The sequence below is a fragment of the Setaria italica genome, chromosome II (assembly GCF_000263155.2).
Source record: "Setaria italica strain Yugu1 chromosome II, Setaria_italica_v2.0, whole genome shotgun sequence".
NCBI lineage: Eukaryota > Viridiplantae > Streptophyta > Magnoliopsida > Poales > Poaceae > Setaria > Setaria italica.
The window spans coordinates 27,641,055-27,659,361 of NC_028451.1; the positions used below are offsets into that span (position 1 = coordinate 27,641,055).

General features: G+C 48.1%; 2 protein-coding genes across 4 annotated transcripts in view; one reads left to right on the top strand and one right to left on the bottom strand.

The window, feature by feature from the left end:
* Positions 1 to 3,023: 3,023 nt before the first annotated feature.
* Positions 3,024 to 5,694, bottom strand: LOC101770080 (60S ribosomal protein L19-1). Its single transcript, XM_004956572.3, has 5 exons — positions 5,493 to 5,694; positions 4,381 to 4,503; positions 3,956 to 4,269; positions 3,427 to 3,479; positions 3,024 to 3,238 (listed from the first exon to the last, which is right to left on the bottom strand). Exons 1-5 carry the CDS (start codon positions 5,602 to 5,604, stop codon positions 3,214 to 3,216), a joined length of 627 nt encoding a protein of 208 aa, XP_004956629.1. The 5' UTR covers positions 5,605 to 5,694; the 3' UTR covers positions 3,024 to 3,213.
* A 12,011-nt stretch (positions 5,695 to 17,705) lies between these two features.
* Positions 17,706 to 18,307, top strand: part of LOC101770479 (probable LRR receptor-like serine/threonine-protein kinase At1g07650) — a 10,528-nt gene continuing 9,926 nt past the window's right edge. The window contains exon 1 of one of the 3 annotated variants that reach the window (XM_022824181.1): positions 17,706 to 18,076. In XM_022824181.1, the coding sequence (XP_022679916.1) occupies positions 17,941 to 18,076 (136 nt within the window). In that variant the 5' untranslated portion in view covers positions 17,706 to 17,940. The remainder of the gene's footprint in view (positions 18,077 to 18,307) is intronic. The other 2 variants (XM_004956574.3, XM_004956573.3) reach the window with 2 other exon arrangements.

Consider the following 18,307-nt stretch of genomic DNA (forward strand, 5'->3'; position numbering starts at 1 on the left):
GCATACAATGATGCCATCCGTCAACATAACTATCTAAATTACAGCAAGGTGTTCATCCCACCATTCTTTTTGAGCAATCAACAGTTTGCTTTGCCTCGTTCCATCCAAGACCAGTGGCAGAATTCTTGAACTCCATGAACCATGAATATTCCTTTTTCATATTGTCTAACTTGTTCTTAAATTATTTTTTATCTGGTTATCCCCTAATTTTTCCGCAAACTTGGATACAAGATTTTTCCAACCACAACCAGTGAAAAGTCCTATCAACTTATTCCCAGCTTCTATCTCTCCTTTATAGGCATCAATCAAATGTCTCACAAAGAAATTACCCCACTCTGCCTTGTCACCCATTCTTAAATAAAAAAAATGGCACACAATTACTGATGTTCAAGTGTATCATGTCCTCATTTTTTGCCATGAATTGATGCGTAACAATATCTACTTTGATACAGAAAGGAACCAAGAGCAAGAAGAGCTACCTACCTGCAGAGGGAATGATAGCGGAGTCGAGGAAGGGGGTGTCCGACTGGAGTCGAGGCCGGCGGTGGGCATCCGGAGTCGAGGCTAGGTGTGGCCGGCCGGAGTCGAGGACGACGATGGGCAGCCGGATTTGAGGAAGGGCGTGTCCGGCCAGAGTCGAGGCCGGGGCTGGGCGGCCGAAGTCGAGGCCGGGGCTGGACAGCCGGAGTCGAGGCCAACGGTATGCGGCCGGATTTGAGGAAGGGGTGTGGCCGGCCAGAGTCGAGGCTGGGGCTGGGCGGCCGGAGGGCAGCAGTGGGCGACCGGAGTTGGGGGGTGGCTGGCCGAGATCTGAGGATGGTCGCCGGGGCTCAAGGCGTGGCCGCCGCCGGGGCTCAAGGCGTGGCCGCCGCCGGGTCGAGGCTGGAGTTGAGAAAGGGGATACGCGGGCTGAAGCGTCGCTACCACCACTGTGAGAACCCTAGTGTAGTGTCACGTGCGTGTGTCGGGCGCTTGGTACGGTGAGGGGTCGCCGGTGGGGGAGGGGGGTAGGGGGGAAGAACGAACCGGTACAACATAAACAGTGACAAGTGGGTAATGAAAATTGCTGAGAGGGAGCTGACCTCTTTCATTGGCTTTTGGCTTAGCTTTTTGAGTAGCCAAAGCAGGTTTGGAAGCCAAACCAAAAGGGTCCAGAATACGCTTAAGAAGCTAAAGAGGCAGCTACCGTGTACCGTCGCCGAGGATTTTACACCCTGGAGCATAGCATGAGGCCCACTTCAGTGAGTGGATGAGTCACCACCAGCACCAGCAACACTTAACACATCACTATCATCATCTGCAAGGTCACCCGGCATAATTACTCTTCATGATGTAAACTCTAGCTGCTAGGAGGATCATCAGCGTCAGGATGCTGTTACAGCATATTGAGCTGTCTCCGTAAATATAAAGCCAATAAGTTGCAGCAGTTTACTTCAGCTTTAGCAGTGTCAAATTTTTATTCTTTACGGGCTAGAAGACATCCTTTATAAAGAAAAGAAGGCTGAACGTTTGCTGACTGCAAACCGAGGCACATCAAGCGTCCCGACATCAGATGCAGAAATGCAGAAACGGTAAAAGGCTATTGAGGTTGCAGTGGCCATCAACGAAGAGGGGGCTTGAAATTGGTGAACAGCCTCCCTTCCTTAGCGGTGGGCGTCCGGAGTTGAGGATGACAGTGGGTGGCCGGAGTTGAGGAAGGGGGTGTCCAGCCGGAGTCGAGGCCGGGGCTAGGCGGCCAGAGTCGAGACCGGGGGTGGCCGTTGGAGTCCAGGCCGACGGTGGACAGCCGGATTTGAGGAAGGGGTGTGGCCAGCCGGAGTTGGGGGGTGGCCGGCCGAGATCTGAGGATGGTCGCCGGGGGTCAAGGCGTGGTCGTCGTCGGGTCGAGGTCGGAGTTGAGGAAGGGGATACGCGGGCTGAAGGGTCGCCACCGCCACCGCAAGAACCCTAGCGCGGCATCGTGTGCGCGTGTCGGGCACTCGAGACGGAGAGGGGTCGCGCGGGAGGGGGGAGGGGGAAAGAATGAACCGGTAGAACATAACCAGTGGCACGTGGGTAATTTTCACGAAAACGTTGATCCCACAACGTGGAAGCAAGTCCCTAGGTGCCGTGAAAATTGTTGAGAGGAAGCTAACCTTTTTGATTGGCTTTTGGCTTTTCGAGTAGCAAACAGGTTTAGAAGCCAAACCAAAGAGGTAATACACTTAAGAAGATGTTCCTAAAAAAAATACACTTAAGAAGCTAAAGAGACAGCTACCGTGTACCGTCGCCGAGGATTTTACACTCTGGAGCATAGCATGAGGCCCACTTCAGTGAGTGGATGAGTCACCACCAGCACCAGCAACACTTAACACATCACTGTCATCATCTGTAAGGTCAGCCGGCATAATTACTCTGCATGATGTAAACTCTAGCTGCTAGGAGGATCATCAGCGTCAGGATGCTGTTACAGCATATTGAGCTGTCTCCGTAAATATAAAGCCAATAAAGTTGCAGCAATCCAGTTTACTTCAGCTTTAGCAGTGTCAAATTTTGATTCTTTTACGGGCTAGAAGACATCCTTTATAAAGAAAAGAAGGCTGAACGTTTGCTGACTGCAAACCGAGGCACATCAAGCGTCCCGACATCAGATGCAGAAATGGTAAAAGCCTATTTTGGTTGCAATGGCCATCAACGAAGAGAGGTCTTGAAATTGGTGAACAGCTAGTGACCTTCCCTACCTTAGCAATCGATTTGAAATCAACAGCCTATTCGTTATGACTATTGCATTCTGGCATTCTGCAGCAAAGATTAACAAACACAACCGCACCTACTCACGTTTCACCCCTGAAACAGCCAACACAAAGGACTAGGAATTGGTCACATTGCCCGCCCGGCCGTAGGGCATTCTGGTCGTCTGAGCCCTGAAGGCAGCAGTAATTATGTTCACAAACCGTTGTCGTTGGCATTCAAACCTAAAACTAGGCAAGTGCTCGCTGTGAAGCGGAACATAACAAAACCACCACAATAATGACCAGGAGTCAAACCTTGCAACGAAAACACTGCATAAATAAGTCTACTATATTATCCATCCAACCAAACTGAGCTATGAAGATATGATATTCGACATATCAAGACACACAACTTGGATATATGACAAAAAACAGTACATAGGTGCTCCAAAATTATAGGCTAGTCATGGAACTAGAAAGCTAAAGGCTTCGGATCAACCCTTCACTTCTTCGCCTTCTTTGGTGCCCTGTCATCCCAAAAGTGCAGGAAGACACATCAACAAAACATGATAATTACAAACTCAAGGAAACTATTAATGTGCAAGGAGTTCAAAGGCCACTTGTACAAGAAATACAGGAAAACACATCAAGAAAGCATGACAATTACATACTCCAAGGGAACTAGGAATGCGATAGGAGTACTAAGGCCACTTACACTGCAGACGGAGCTGGAGCAGCTGCTGATGGTGCTGCAGGTTCCCTCGGGCCCTAAACAAAGATGAAACATACATTTCAACATGGAATCTAAACAAAAGAAAAGACCAAAAAAAAAGATCAAAATGTCTTGGCCTTAAAGGGAAAAAACATGAACCTACCAAACCAGCTCCGAACAAATAACGACTCCAACAATTACTGTAACAGCTAATAAAGCTAATGTGTGGCTCTACAAGTAGCAAGATTAACATTTTTTTAACATGTTCAAGTGGATCAAGAACACACATTTTAAGACAAACTAATAAAACTAATGCATGGCTCTACAATATGTTTTAAGAACATACTTTAATGTTTCAGTGGATCAAAAAATAACTATTTAATGGCAGTTCAAATTTGCTAGTCCACAAGGCCCGGTTCAGAATCCTAGTATCACATGGGCATTAAAAGGCATTCCAGCGTCATATAATCAGCAGGTTGCCACACAAATTCAGAAATAAATGCAGGTCTGAGTTAACAAGACATTATCTTACCTGGGCCAACCTCTCCTCCCTCCTAGCAAGCTTTCTGTCTCTGCTCGCCTTGCTCTTCGCACGTCTGGCCTCGAACTGATCAGAGAGGGTCTTCTCCCTCGCCTTCTCAGCTTTTGACTTGTGGATGCTCTCCATCAGCACCCTCTTGTTCTTGAAGCTATTTCCCTTGACCTTAACATACATCTCATGATACATATGTTTATCAATCTTCTTTGCCTCCCTGTACTTGCGGAGCAGGCGCCTCAGAACCCGCATCCGACGCATCCACAATATCTTGGTGGGGAGCCTAGCCTCCCTGGTACCCCTGCGCTTACCTGTATAGTTTTTGGATTAACATATAATTTTAGGATTTCAAAAATGAAGAAGCATCAGATACATATGTACCAGACACATAAAATGGGAAAACCAGTGTAGCAGCAGTATACCATATCCAGAGTGGCGTCCCTTCTGCTTGGCCTCATGCGCCCTCCTTGCACGGGACCTGGAGTGGATCTTCTGAGGCTTCCTGATGATGAAACCATCCTTAACCAACTTCCTGATGTTCTGGCCTGTAAGTTTTGTACAAAGCATATGGTCATACTTATGTTCCTTTCAGTAGTCAATAGCAGAAAAAGATATTACAATCTCAATATTTAAACAAAAGCACATTACACAGAGTATAAGTCCAATCACAACACTCTCACTCATCAAAACTGAATTAACTCAAAGGACCAGAGCATCCCAGAAGGTCATAATTGTGGTCTGTATGACACGTACATGATAAATCGGGGTAGCAGAATTGTTTTAACTTTACCAAATCACGTAAAACTGAAGAAACATACCTAAGTAATAAAACCATCAATTCAATATGCTTGGCAGGTACAAGGAAATACATCATAATAACAGAAATGCTTCTTTCATTGCAAATCATCACTTGCATTCGCTGTACTAGGAAAATATCAAAATTCAAGCTTTTTAACTACATACAAAACTGCATCACTCAGCATATAATATCTTCATCAGCTAAACTAGCATCACAGACAAATTAGACTGTACACAGCTAACAGGTAATAAATTCCAACAGCAACTACAACCTTCATACAATTTAAGAGTACTATCAGAGTAAAATGGATAAACAATCTTGATGGTGGTTAACGCTGACGTCGTGGGTGACCTAATATGAACACCTGCAGCAATGCAAAGCAAACAAAACAAGCTTTCCATCGCTGCTTATACCAACAAAATAAACTGGCTTGTATATCTAGATGGGTACGAACCTCAACAACAGCGAACCACAAGGACCTACCAGTCTATCAAACGGATCGGCCCAGCTGATTTACTAGCGGAATCACCACTTACCGCTGGCCTAAACGAAATCATCATAGGCTCGAAATTAATCGTACGCGAGCAGAACTACAGATCTATCCGTACGCCACTAACCCAGCCCACTGGGCAACCAAGGAAGGAACGGGTGATCGATGGACGGAGGCGCCACACAGGAAACAAGGGCTGGCGCGCGGAGGGGGCGAGGTGCGGGGGGAAAGGGAGGTGGTCTTACGGGAGTTCGCCATGGAGATCTCGCTGACTTCATTGGGGTCGAGCCAGACCTTGCCCTTGCCGCACTTGAGGACGCTGGCGGCGAGGCGCTTCTGCAGCTTCAGCGACACCATCTTCTCCGCCGCCGAGAGGCTCTCCTCCGCCGGGTGGGTTGTGTGGTGGCGCAAGGGGCTAGGGAAATGCGGCGGCCGCACGCGGAGGATTATATATCACGGGATTAGGGTTTCCCCGGCAGCCTCTCAAGTGGGTTGAGCCTGTGTCCTTTCATTGGGTCGCTACTGTTGGGCCACAGCCCATTAGAGGCCGGATCACGGGATCAGAAGGCCATTCGGGTCTTCTTTGTTTCTCTTTAATTATTTCCGTTTCTTTTTCCCCCTGATTATAAACGCCATTTGCCTCGGCTAGAGATAATCAGATAACTTTTACTAGTTTTTTTATTTTGTACCGATAACAGAAGCCTCAGCTGATCGTTTCCGTAGTTTGGGTATCGTTCACGACTGTTTTCATCCCAATGCGTGTTATTTGTGTAGTGTGTGGTGGCCTTCGGCCTCCTACCGTCTACGTCTTGAAACCCGGAGTATAATTCTGCCTGTTATTCTTATCTTATAAGGAAACTAGTGGAAGTGCGCGGCACGCGCGTGGTATAAAAAGGAGCTAAATAAGATGTTTATGTAGCTATAATATAAGTGCTGATTCAAACAAATTGTCATCTATTAATTGTCAACATATTTGTGGAAAGCACTCTATATGCAAAGTACAAAAGGATGTAGTTTGTAGTTCACTATTTTACATGGTGTTTTGATATGGGAAACGGAAACTTTGATGTGTAATGACTCTGCCTTAATTAGGTGTAATTAAACTTAAACGAGTCATTAGTCACTAAGTAAAAGAGGTGAAATGTCCATTTTGCCCTAAAAACCTATTTTTGGAGTTAAATATAAAACTTGAGTTTTTATATACAAACTTAAATTTTTGCCAAATAAGAGTTGTAAAACTTTTAATTTGAAACAACTTTTGTTAATAACTCTTGGACTAATTTGGAGTGGGAGAGGGTCAAAAACAAGAATCAAACCAGGAGTATATTGAAACACTACAAATGACCGAAGTCCTGGAATTCATGCTTTTGCTCAACTTTGCAGCCTGTTATCTCACAATTTATATCTAACCTCAAGTTAGACCTTTAATAAAAGTTGTAGTCCCTTGAGTGTGTTCCAACTTTGTTACCATGACCCAGGTCCAAATCGTAACCGAACCTACTCAAAAACTTGGTCAAAGTCGGGTAAAACAATCAACTCAGCCTTCTTAGCATTCCAGCGCTAAGTCTGGAAACCATCCAGAGTGCGCCTCTTGACGTGTTTGTTCCTCCAAATTTTTGAACTAAACTCGAGAAAAGTCCTTAATAGAAGTTGAAGTCCTAAGACCGAAGAAAAATACCTTCAATAGCACCTTGGTTTAATTCAACTCAGAAGTTATCCAAAATTCACGTCAAAGACAGTCAAATTCCTGAAAGTCCACCCAATCGGCTGAAATGTTCTAAGTTCAAAATCTCTAGTTTTTGGCAAACTTTAGCTCGAGTTATCTCCAAATCCGTTAAAAATCTGGGCAAACAACTTTGGTAAAGTTTGAACCCGGACCATAGGACTACAAGTTTGGCAACGGGATATTCGAACGCTTAGTTTGAAAATTTTCAATAAAGGGCCCCCAAAGTCGACCATGTTGCCGCCCTGCTTTGCCTCGACGCCAGAGTGCCCCGGCATGTTCGCCCGCGCGCTGCCCACCGTGTGGCCACCATCCACCGGCGAGCTTGCCATCACCCTACCCACGCCCACGACAAGATGAGATAAGTGTCGTGCTGACCAATTGCCGCCGAGGCCGTCTCCCTCCCCCTGCGCATGATTTGCTCTGCCTAACCGGCGCCCGCGCCGTCTCCTCCGCGCACGCCACGCCGCCACCGAGCACCGGCCGTGCCCCCCCAATCCGGTGATTGACGCGACAAGACGCGCGCTTGCCCTCGCCAATCCTTCCACCCGACAAAACCACGCCTGCCCGACCCTATCTCCCACACCCAATGCACTTAGGATCCTATCCCCGGAGCTCCGCTTCTCCAGCCAATGGCGCCCCCGGCCAATGGCCGCCTCGCCCGCGCACTAGCCCTCCCCAGCCTTATCCTCTCGCGCCCGGAGCCCCGTCTCGACCCTCCACTCCACCTCTACCCCATAAAAGAGCCAAGCACGCCGTCAGCGCCACCCTTCGCCACTTCCCACACACCGCGCCTCTATTTCCACCGCGCCGCCGCCAAAGCTCCCGTGGAGCTCCCACTCCGTGTCGCCCCGTGCTCCGACGACCTCTCCGCTTGCTTCGCCACTCCTCCGCGCATGTTCCCAAGCCGCTTGTTGCCGTCCCGAAGCTGCCAACGCGCCGGAACGCCGCTCGCCCCGCCACCCGTTGAGCCAAGTCGCTGCCGCCGCATTTCGCCTCCGTTGAGTTCTCTCTCTCCGGCGCCCGAAGCTCCTCCCATCGACTCGAGGTGATTTTGAGCTCCTCCCCCGCCGCTTGCCGCCCCGACCCACACGCCACCTCACCGGAATCGGCCATCGCCGCCGTGTGTTGCCCTTAAGGGCATAGGTGTGATTGCGAAAAGTGGTCGAGGGCCTGTTTGTGAAAGATAAGGGTATGGTTTTGAGGAAGGAAGAGTTATAAGGGTCTCGGCGTAAAGTTTTAGGATCTGGTGGTGTTTTCTTGAAAACCCGAGGGCTTAAGCATGACTTTGCACAGGAAAAGTCAGTTGAGGGCATATGTGTGAAGTGGAAGGGCATGGTTGTGACTAAAAGAAAGTTAAAAGGGCCTATTTGCAAGTCTAGCTCGGTTAATTAATAAAAATCGGCAGAAAATAGGGTAAAGTTTAGAAATGCCCAGTAAATCGTAGAAAACTTAGAAAAATGCCAAACCATTTTTGTTGGAATCCTTGTTCTGTCTAGTTTCTTAAAAAAATAAGTTTGCCCATGTTACTGTTGTAAATAATATCCTATAGTTTTATTTCTTGCTTAGGCCTTTTCAATCATATTAAATAGAAGAAAAATGCTAAAAAGGTAAATCCAACTCTGTAGTGTATGTTTCAGTGAGTAGAAGCTCATAAAAATACTTAGGGCCCTGGAGTAGACCTTAAAGTTACTGTTTTAACCTTATAATTGAAATCTAGGGTTAAATCTTCCTTTTTGTATAAGTTTTAATTCAGAGCTGAGAAAAATATGAAACCACTTGAAGTAGCTTAGTTTTGAGGTGTAGTTTTCAGGAAAAATATGGGTTGTGGTCAGAATCACAAAGAAACCCACCTTCCTTATAGAACATGTTAAATAGGAGATAAATATGGGAAATAGTTGTCCTTCTCCAAAAATCATGAAAAATTCACCAAAGCCTCTGTAACACACCTTCAACCTACTGGTAAAATTTGACTCTCAGATTCACAATAGGTTTTGAGATAAAAATAGTTAAGTGCATGCTATCCTTGGTGGTAAAATACGTTTAATTCTTTTTTGGTAATCCCATGGCTCCCAAATTTTTTACAGTAACTTAAAAATTAGTTAAGTAAGGTGCTGTAATTTTCTTAGTGCCTTTTGTTGCTGTTTGCTTAACGAACCGCTTTTGGCTAAGAAATCGGTTTAAAGGAATAAAAGAAATATAAATCCTAATAAGCTAAATAGGTAATTTTTGGAGGGATATCGTGGGACACATATTGTAATCTAACTTAGATTACCTTCCATGTAATACCATGTAGATTAGATTCAAACCGACTTGTAACTCTTGGTCGTCGGACTATATAAGGCAGCCAAGGGCACCTCCTAAGGGCAACGAACAAGAGATCATCAGATCAATCTTGAGCAATACAATCCACCAAAATACAGGACGTAGGGTACTACTCCTTGGAGGCCTGAACCTGTCTAAAATCCCTTATGTCCCCTTCATGTTCTCGTGATCACCTTCGAGTTCTTGGTCCCGCTATTAGGAAGTATATGTGTATATTAGGATGTATTTATCATTTTCTTGTACACTTGATGTATTCCTTGTACTCCAAGCTATATTGGCCGTATATAGAGAGGTCACCACTCCCCCTTATTTATGTGTGTCATGTATTCCCATCTATTTCTATACACCGTATCACGAGATTAGATCGTGGGCCTCCTCTTATCTCCCTGCGCCTCCCCCCTAATCCACGTAAACCTAGACAGCGCCCCCCAGATACGCCACCGCCACCCACCCTCCACTGCACCTCCCTGTCCGGTGCCCCCACCCCCCTGTCGTGCGCCATGTCCTCTGTCGACTCCTTAAAGTCCGGCGACACCATCGCTCCTACGACTGATCTTGTGCCGCCTCTTGGATCGCCCCCTGCTGCTGACGGCGGTGCATCTGTGCCACCACCTAGCACCAACGGCTCCTTTGGCGGTGCGTCCCAAGCTCCTCCTTCCAGTGACGCACCCGACAACGGTGGTGGTGGCTTCATCATGTACCCGGCGCCGCCGCCCACCATACACCCCTACGCCACCATCTCTATCAAGTCTCACGTCCCCGTGATGCTGACGATGAAGTCCAACACCTTCTCCAGATGGGTGTCCTTCTTCAAGTCCATGTGTGGCAAGTTCGGCCTTCGGTCGCACATTGACGGCACGGTGGCTCCTCATCCCCAGGACCCTGACTGGGAGCAAGCAGATTGTTGTGTCCGCTCCTAGTTCTTCAGCTCCGTCAACGACTCCGTCCTCGACCTCGCCATGATCAACGACGATCAGACCACCCGGGAACTCTGGCTCGCCATCGAGGGACTCTTCCGCACCAACAAGCAATCCAGGGCGATCTTCCTCAGCCACGATTTCCACTCGATGACCTAGGGCAACTCCTCCATCGCCGAGTACTGCAGTCGCATGAAGACTCTCGCTGACACCCTTGGCGACATCGGCCATCCTGTTCAGGACTCCCAGCTTGTCCTGAACCTCCTCCGCGGCCTCAACCCACGCTTCTCCAACACCGCCGACGACATCGCCAACTCCACCTTCAGCTTCCCATCCTTCACCCAAGCGTGGGACATGCTCACCCTGAAGGAACTTCGCTTCGCCAACGAGGACAAGATCTCCATCTCCACCACCCTCCTCACTGGGAACTCTTCGTCGTCGTCCTTCTCTTCCGGCTGTATGGGCAGGGGTCGCCCGACCGACAGCGGCGGCACTAGTGGTGGCGCCTGCAGCGGCAGCGGTGGTGGCTGCCCGGCAGCGGCAACGGCAAGAAGAAGTGGCAGCAAAAAAAGGACGGCAGCGACTTCCAAGCACCCTCTGGTGGCAGGGATTCCCATGGCGGCGGGCCCCTACGGTCCACTGGCACATGGTTCTTCTTCAGTCCGGGGGCTGGCTCCTACAACGCCTCGGGTTTCCACTAAGCCGGTGGTCGCGCGGTGGGGGCTGGCACACCGGCGCCCCTGGCCTCCTCGGCCCCCCTCCGTAGACCCATTCCGCCTACGCCCCCATGCAGGCACCCCCTCAGGCGCCAACCTGGGACTAGGCGGATCTAGTTGCTGCCTTGAACCAGATGGCGCTGCAAAATGGCAGCTGGGTCGTTGAGTCGGGTGCATCCGGTCACATGTCGTCCTCAGATGGTATTCTTCTTTCCGCCTCACTCCCTCCCACTCCTCCATTACTGTCGGTAACGGTCACACCCTTCCCGTCACGTGCCATGGCAACTCCACCCTCACCACCCCCACCTCCCACTTTCGCGTTAAAATTGTCCTTGTTGTCCCTTCTTTAATTCGTAATTTGATTTCTGTTCGTGAGTTTACTAAGGACAATAACTGCACCATAGAGTTTGACACTTTTGCTTTTCTGTCAAGTATTTTCTAACCAGACGTGTGATTCTTCACTGCAATAGCGCCGGCGATCTTTACATCATGCCTCCAGCATCCAGCTTTGCAGCACCCCACGCAGGCCCCGCCATCTCCTCTAGTTTATGGCATCTTCGTCTTGGTCATCCTGGTCCTACCGCTATCGCCACACTTAGACAGAATTCCTCCATTGCTTGTAATAAAGCCAGTCACACTCTATGTCATTCATGTCAGTTAAGAAAACATGTGTGGTTACCTTTCTCTCATTCTAGCTCTCGCAGTTTTGCTCCCTTTGAGTTAGTTCACTGTGATGTTTGGACTTCTTCGGTCGCTAGCATTTTTGGTTATCGCTACTACCTCGTTATTTTGGACAACTTCTCGCATTTTTGTTGGACGTTTCCTCTAGTTCACAAGTCTGAAGTCGCCTCATCCATCATCGACTTCTGCACCTATACTCATACGCAGTTTAGTCTTCCCGTTCGCAGCATCCAGGCTAACAACGGGACTGACTTTGTTAATAGGTTTCTCACATGTTTCTTAACTTCTCGGGGTATCCACCTGTGCCTCTCGTGTCCCTACACTTCTACCCAAAATGGGAAAGCCGAGCGTGTCCTCCGCACACTTAATAACATCACTCACACATTGCTCATTCATGCCTCCATGGCCGCCCCATACTGGGCCGAGGCGCTCGCCACCGCCACCTATCTTCTGAACCAGTGCCCCTGTTCTGCCATTCAGAATGACATCCTCTACCGCCTCCTCTACTCCCAGCCTCCCGAGTACTCTCACTTGCGTGTCTTCGGTTGTATTTGCTACCCCAACCTCTCAGCCACGGCACGCCACAAGCTTGCTCCTCGCTCCACAGCGTGTGTCTTCCTCGGTTATCCCTCGTCTCACAAGGGTTACCACTGCCTTGACTTGTCTACCCATCGAGTCATCATATCTCACCATGTTGTCTTTGACGAGTCTGCCTTTCCCTTCTCCTCCCACCCTGCTCACCCGTCGCAGCTCGACTTCCTTTTGTCAAGCCCCTCCGATGTTCCTACTTCCACCTCGGTCACTCCGTCGTTTGACGTTGAGCAGCTGCGGCCCTCAACAGTTGTTTTGCAGGAACTCACTGACGACGACCCCGCCATCTTGTTACACGGGCCGACCGCACCAGTCGGGGGAGCACCCCGACTGCACCGGCGAGCACCCCGACCATCCCGGTGAGCACTCCGACCATGCAGGCGAGCACCCCAACCGCACCGGCACGCGCTCCAACCGGTCGGGCCAGCGCCCTGACCGCCCCAGTGAGCGCCCCAACCGCACTGGTGTATGCTCTGACCGGTCGAGCGAGCGCCCCGATCACACCGACGGACGCTCCGACTGGTCGGCCGTCATCGCCACCTGACCCTCCGCGCCTTGTCACTCGGTCTTTGACTGGGACAATCCAGCGGGTCTACTACCAGAGCATGAAAGCCTCGACTTCTTCTCCGCCCTCTCCGATTCTGACGAACTATTACAGTGCTCTGGCTGACACCAACTTGTGTGCTGCCATGGTCGACGAGTTTCAGGCCCTCATCGACAACGGCACCTGGCACCTCATCCCGCGGTCGTCCAGTGCCAATATTGTGTCAGGCAAGTGGATCTTCCGGTATAAGTTCCATGCTGATGGGTCCCTCGCCTGGCACAAGGTGCGCTGGGTGGTTCGTGGCTTCTCCCAGTGTCACAGCATCGACTACGATGAGACCTTCAGTCCGGTTGTCAAACCGGCGATGTTACAGACCGTCCTCAGCATCGCCACTTCTCGAACTTGACTGATCCACCAGCTGGACGTGAAGAACGTTTCTTCACGGACACCTCGCGGAGACTGTCTACTTCCAGCAGCCTCCTAGCTTCGTTGACCCCGCCGCCCCCGATCACATTTGTCTCCTGCAGAAGTCCTTGTATGGACTGAAGCAGGCCCCGAGGGCGTGGTACCAGCGGTTCGCTTCCTCGTCGCCTCCACCTCCGACACCTTCCTCTTTGTCTACAAAGAGGAGCCGCGCATCGCCTACCTACTGCTCTACGTCGACGACATCATTCTCACCGCCTCGACCTCGACTCTTCTTCGGCATCATAGGGTGTCTTCACTCCGAGTTTGCCATGACGGATCTTGACGACCTACACCACTTCCTCGGCATCTCCGTCACGCGTTCCCCCCAGGGCCTGTTCCTGTCTCAGTGACAGTACGTCCCGGATCTTCTTCAGCATGCTGGCATGGCCGAGTGTCACTCTACAGCGACTCCCGTTGATACTCATGCCAAGCTTTTGGCACACGACGACGCCAAGCTCCAGGACAACTCCGAGTATCGGAGTCTTGCTGGGGCGCTTCAGTACCTCACTCTGACTCGATCTGACCTGGCGTATGCGGTTCAGCAGATGTGCCTCTTCATGCATGACTCACGCGAGTCCCACATGGCCCTGATCAAGTGCATCCTGCGCTATGTGAAGGGCACGCTCTCCTCCAGGCTTCACATCGGCACCGGCCCTGTTCAGTCTCTGGCTGCCTACTCCGACACCGACTGGGCTAACTGCACATACTCTAGACGCTCCACATCCGGCTTTTGTGTCTACTTCGGTGACAATCTGGTGTCTTGGTCCTCCTAGCGTCAGACCACGGTGTCTCGTTCCAGTGCTGAGGTGAAGTACCGGGCTATGGCTCATGCTGTGGCAGAGTGTTGTTGGCTGCGTTAACTTCTTTAGGAGCTTCATGTTCCGCTTGCTTCGGCCACCATTGTCTACTGTGACAACGTGAGTGCTGTCTACATGACAGCCAACCCGGTGCATCATCGGCGCACAAAGCACATCGAGATTGATATCCACTTCGTCTGTGAGAAGGTGGCCTTGGGTGAGGTCTGTGTCCTCCATGTGCCGTCCTCTCACCAGTTCGCGGACATCCAACTCCTCTGTTTATTGAGTTTAGGTCCAGTCTGTGCGTTCGTGATCCTCCCGCTTGGAATGCGGGCGTGTATTAGGAAGTATATGTGTATATTGTGTATATTAGGATGTATTTATCCTTTCCTTGTATACTTGATGTATTCCTTCTACTCCAAGCCATATTGGCCATATGTAGAGAGGTCACCCCCTCATTTGGGTGTGTGGTATTTTCTCATCTACTTCTCTACACTCACAATCGCCCTCACCTACAAATCAACCACCTAGGTACTCCTCAGGTGGACTGCTGGACTTGTAACTTCACTGGCATGTGCCAAAGAACTAGACACTAGCCTAACAACCAAAACAACCCTAAGGACACAATATCAAATCAAATATCTCATGATTGCCTTGAAATTTCCCACTGTGCTACTATAATAAACATAAATACATAATGAATGCTCATAAGTTTATCAATGCATTTCATTTTCTTTTAGTTTAACATATCTTCTTGCTCAAACATTACAAAGTAACTATTTCTTCCATTTCCTAGGTTTCCAAGAAAGAAAAATTTGTGTTGCCTACTCCTTATTACTTATTAGTTATTAATGTTTTTCTCTCTTAATTTTCATTCTCTTTCAACACAATTTTGTCAATAATACTTGTGATCGCTAAAAATATACCTTGTTGTTAAGTTAATTTACAATGGCTCCATCAAACGATAGATATGTTTATGTGGAAAATGCAACAAAAATTATGTTACTTTCAAGAATCACAGAGTGCATTAATATTTTGGGCATGTATGAGCTTAACTTCCGTATTTCATTAGTCATTATTACTTGACATTAGGATAAACGAATTATGCAAGGCTAATCCTTTGAGTATATTTTTGTGTCCTAATAATGTCAGGCAGAGTATCAAAATCCCGTTGTAATCGACAGAACAACCGGAGTACTTCCCTAAATTATAGATGGTCGAAACCACGTAAAGATTGAAGAGCTTCGTCTTGTTTTTTTTAGGAAAAGATTGAAGGGCTTCATACTTCTCTGTTCACTAGCTAAATTCCCTGTACTTTGCCGTCTTGACGTGAAAAATTTATATATCCTTCGAACGATAAGAGGCCGAAAGTAATCTTGGGCTATGTCAAAGCCCAACTTTCAAAGGCTAGAATCCAATCCCAAGCAACTCTATCGTCTTCGCATGCCACATCGCGGATTTCTTTTTATTAACGGAAAAAGATTGCACAATATTTGTGTGTAACTTGCTTGTAAATACGTAGTACTTCCTCATTTCAAAATATAGGAAAGCCAAACATCACTTTTTCAACACTAATTTTTTAAACCATATGCATGCTTATTAGTATATTCACATTCCACATATTTTTTATATGAACTGATTTTATAACAGTTCTATTTATATATATCTGACGGGTGATTAATAACCCAAATATATTACTTAAAGGTTTTTAAAAAATCTACTACATATTAGTAGATTCTTCTTTCAGGACTCAAGAGGCAGCCAAAACGTATAGACAAATAGGCAGTTACGCTCAAGTTCGGCTCCCGTCCGTTTCAGCGATTGTGTCGAACAATATTATGCGCCAAAATAATGCAATTTCAGGGGGACCCCACAGTGTCAAACAATATTCAATGCAGTTCAGAACTAGTCAAAAACGGTGTTCTCTTCTGAAATGTAAAGAAACGAAAAGGAAAAAACGAGTCAAAACTCCATAGGTTATCTCATGATTATGCTGCACAACCCTTTCTTTATCAGTTATCTCATCGGACATATTTTGTTCTTTTCTTCCTTCTAATTTCAAGAGGTTCCATATTTTGATTGATGATGGCAACATCGAAAATGAAACAGAATCATATGATTCGGAAAACCACTGCTCCTTCCCTTTTTTGTTACTGAGTACAAGTTTTTTTTATTGTATAAAATAAACACCTGAAGGGAGTATATTTTTTTATGGAGCTATATGCACTAATAGCAGTTATTAGATTATTTGAACATTCGCTGACTTGCTGGTTAACGTTTGAAAATTACAAGAGGGCATGGTCATCTTGTTGAAATGGGCACTTTTCAACTACCTACCCACTAAGCTTGTCTGCGTGACTATTAGATGCAAATCCACGCTTAACTGCTGACCATTCTAAATTTCTAATGTGAGAGAAAAGTATATATAATTATATATACACACACACTTCATCTTTGTTTGCGCGGCGCGACTATTACTAGTACGCGTGCGACCAGCGTCGAATGGCTTGCTTGATTTGATGACAAAATTTTGGCATGTCAAAGTTTTAGCAAACCAACTTTTTATCACTATTTGTTTTATACCGAAATTTGCCAGCATCTCTCACTTACCCTATTTTTGGCTTGCCAATATTTTGGTATGGCTCGAAACCAATGGGAATTTTGACGGCACAGAAGCCGACGGTCAGAAGAGCTGATCTTATCGCCCTGACGGCTGACGCGTTGGTCTCCGAGGAATGCAAGCACGCACGGCCTCCGTCCTTCGATCAGGCGCTGTCGCCACGTGGGTCCGGGGCAGACGTCGTTTTTAGTCAACAGGTTGACTTGGACCCGGGAGAGACCAGACCAGCCCGCCAGGCTGGAAAGAAGAGCACCACGATGCAGAGGTGTGGGTGAAGGAAAAATCTAGCCATGGATAAATCTTCTTTGATAAAAGGAGAATGATGGATTGGACAACGTGATTACGTGATGCTGTGTCGCCCTTTCTGTTTCGTCTCGATCGTGCTTTCGAATTTGGATGTTACCGTGATTAGTTCCTTGATGTAGATCGTAGAGTACCATAGCGCCTATCTCGATGGAATCAACTTTTCATGGAGGGCTCGCTGAAATCACCGAATCACAAGGTGATCATTGTTACGTTATAAGAATCGTTCAGTATGGTCAACCATTAAAACCCCACAGCTTCTTTCTATGAAAAACTATTAAATTAAGTCGGAAATCAGTTTCTTGGTAGGATTTAATTTTGTCAACAATTAAAGTTGTTTTTTTAATCATGGGAATGCCCATACAAGCCATATAGCCATTTCTTGCATCAACAACAAAAGCTGACCCTCAAAATCCGGAGGACAAACTTTGGCAGCGCGTTTAAACCTAAACCGTTCGATTCGAACAAACTTTGCCGGGCTAAAATGAAATGGAGATGGAGCAACAGTGCTAAGCATTACAGAGAAATTTATCAATTTGGAAACAAGATAGCATCAGTCAGGCACAAAAATTCAGCGCAGCACAATGCATCCTAAAGAGAGCATGCAACGAGTACAAACCACGTCGACAGCGACATCCATGGCGTCCCATACTCGTATGCCAAGGCCGCACCAGAGAGATTCCCACCAACGCGTTCCGATCCTCCTGGCGGCTGGCTGCGTCTGCGTCCGGACAGGCAGCAGCAGACCAGCAGTTCAAGTGCACTGTTGCAGCAGCAGCGCCCAGTACAAGCCGCCAATGATACCGTGCGCGGCTCCAAAAGCCTCTGAGACGCCTTTATTTTACGAGATAGGAAAAGATACAGAGATATATATACTCCTATATAGATATATATCTCGTCACTCTCTTCATTCCTTTGCCTAGAGAGAAACGCAAGCCACTCACTGCTCTCCGGTCTCCCTCCACTGCTGCCTTGACCATCCACTTGGAAGACAGGGGGGAGCAGGGAGGGATGGCGTGGAGGCCGCCATGTCCAGGTGCCTGGAGCTGCTTGATGTTCTTCCTCAGCTTGATGCTCGCTGAGGCCGTCCATGGCGTGGGGGCTCCCACAGCCGCTCCTCCGGCTCCGAGGCTCGCGCCAGCTGAAGGTGAGTCCTGTTCTCTCATCGTGCTCCGGCCTCTACGCGGCTACGCCGCTGCCGGCTACGCCGCTGCCTGTACTGCATTGTCCTTTCCTTTCTTCTCTTTTCTTTTTTCAGCTGTTGTGCATGGACCAAGTTCTTCAACCTTTTTGGAGTCCATCTTGAGTTGCCTATAGTTACTGCAACACCAAACCAGCCCAAGAATCTCCATGAAAACAGTCATGCACTCATGCGCCC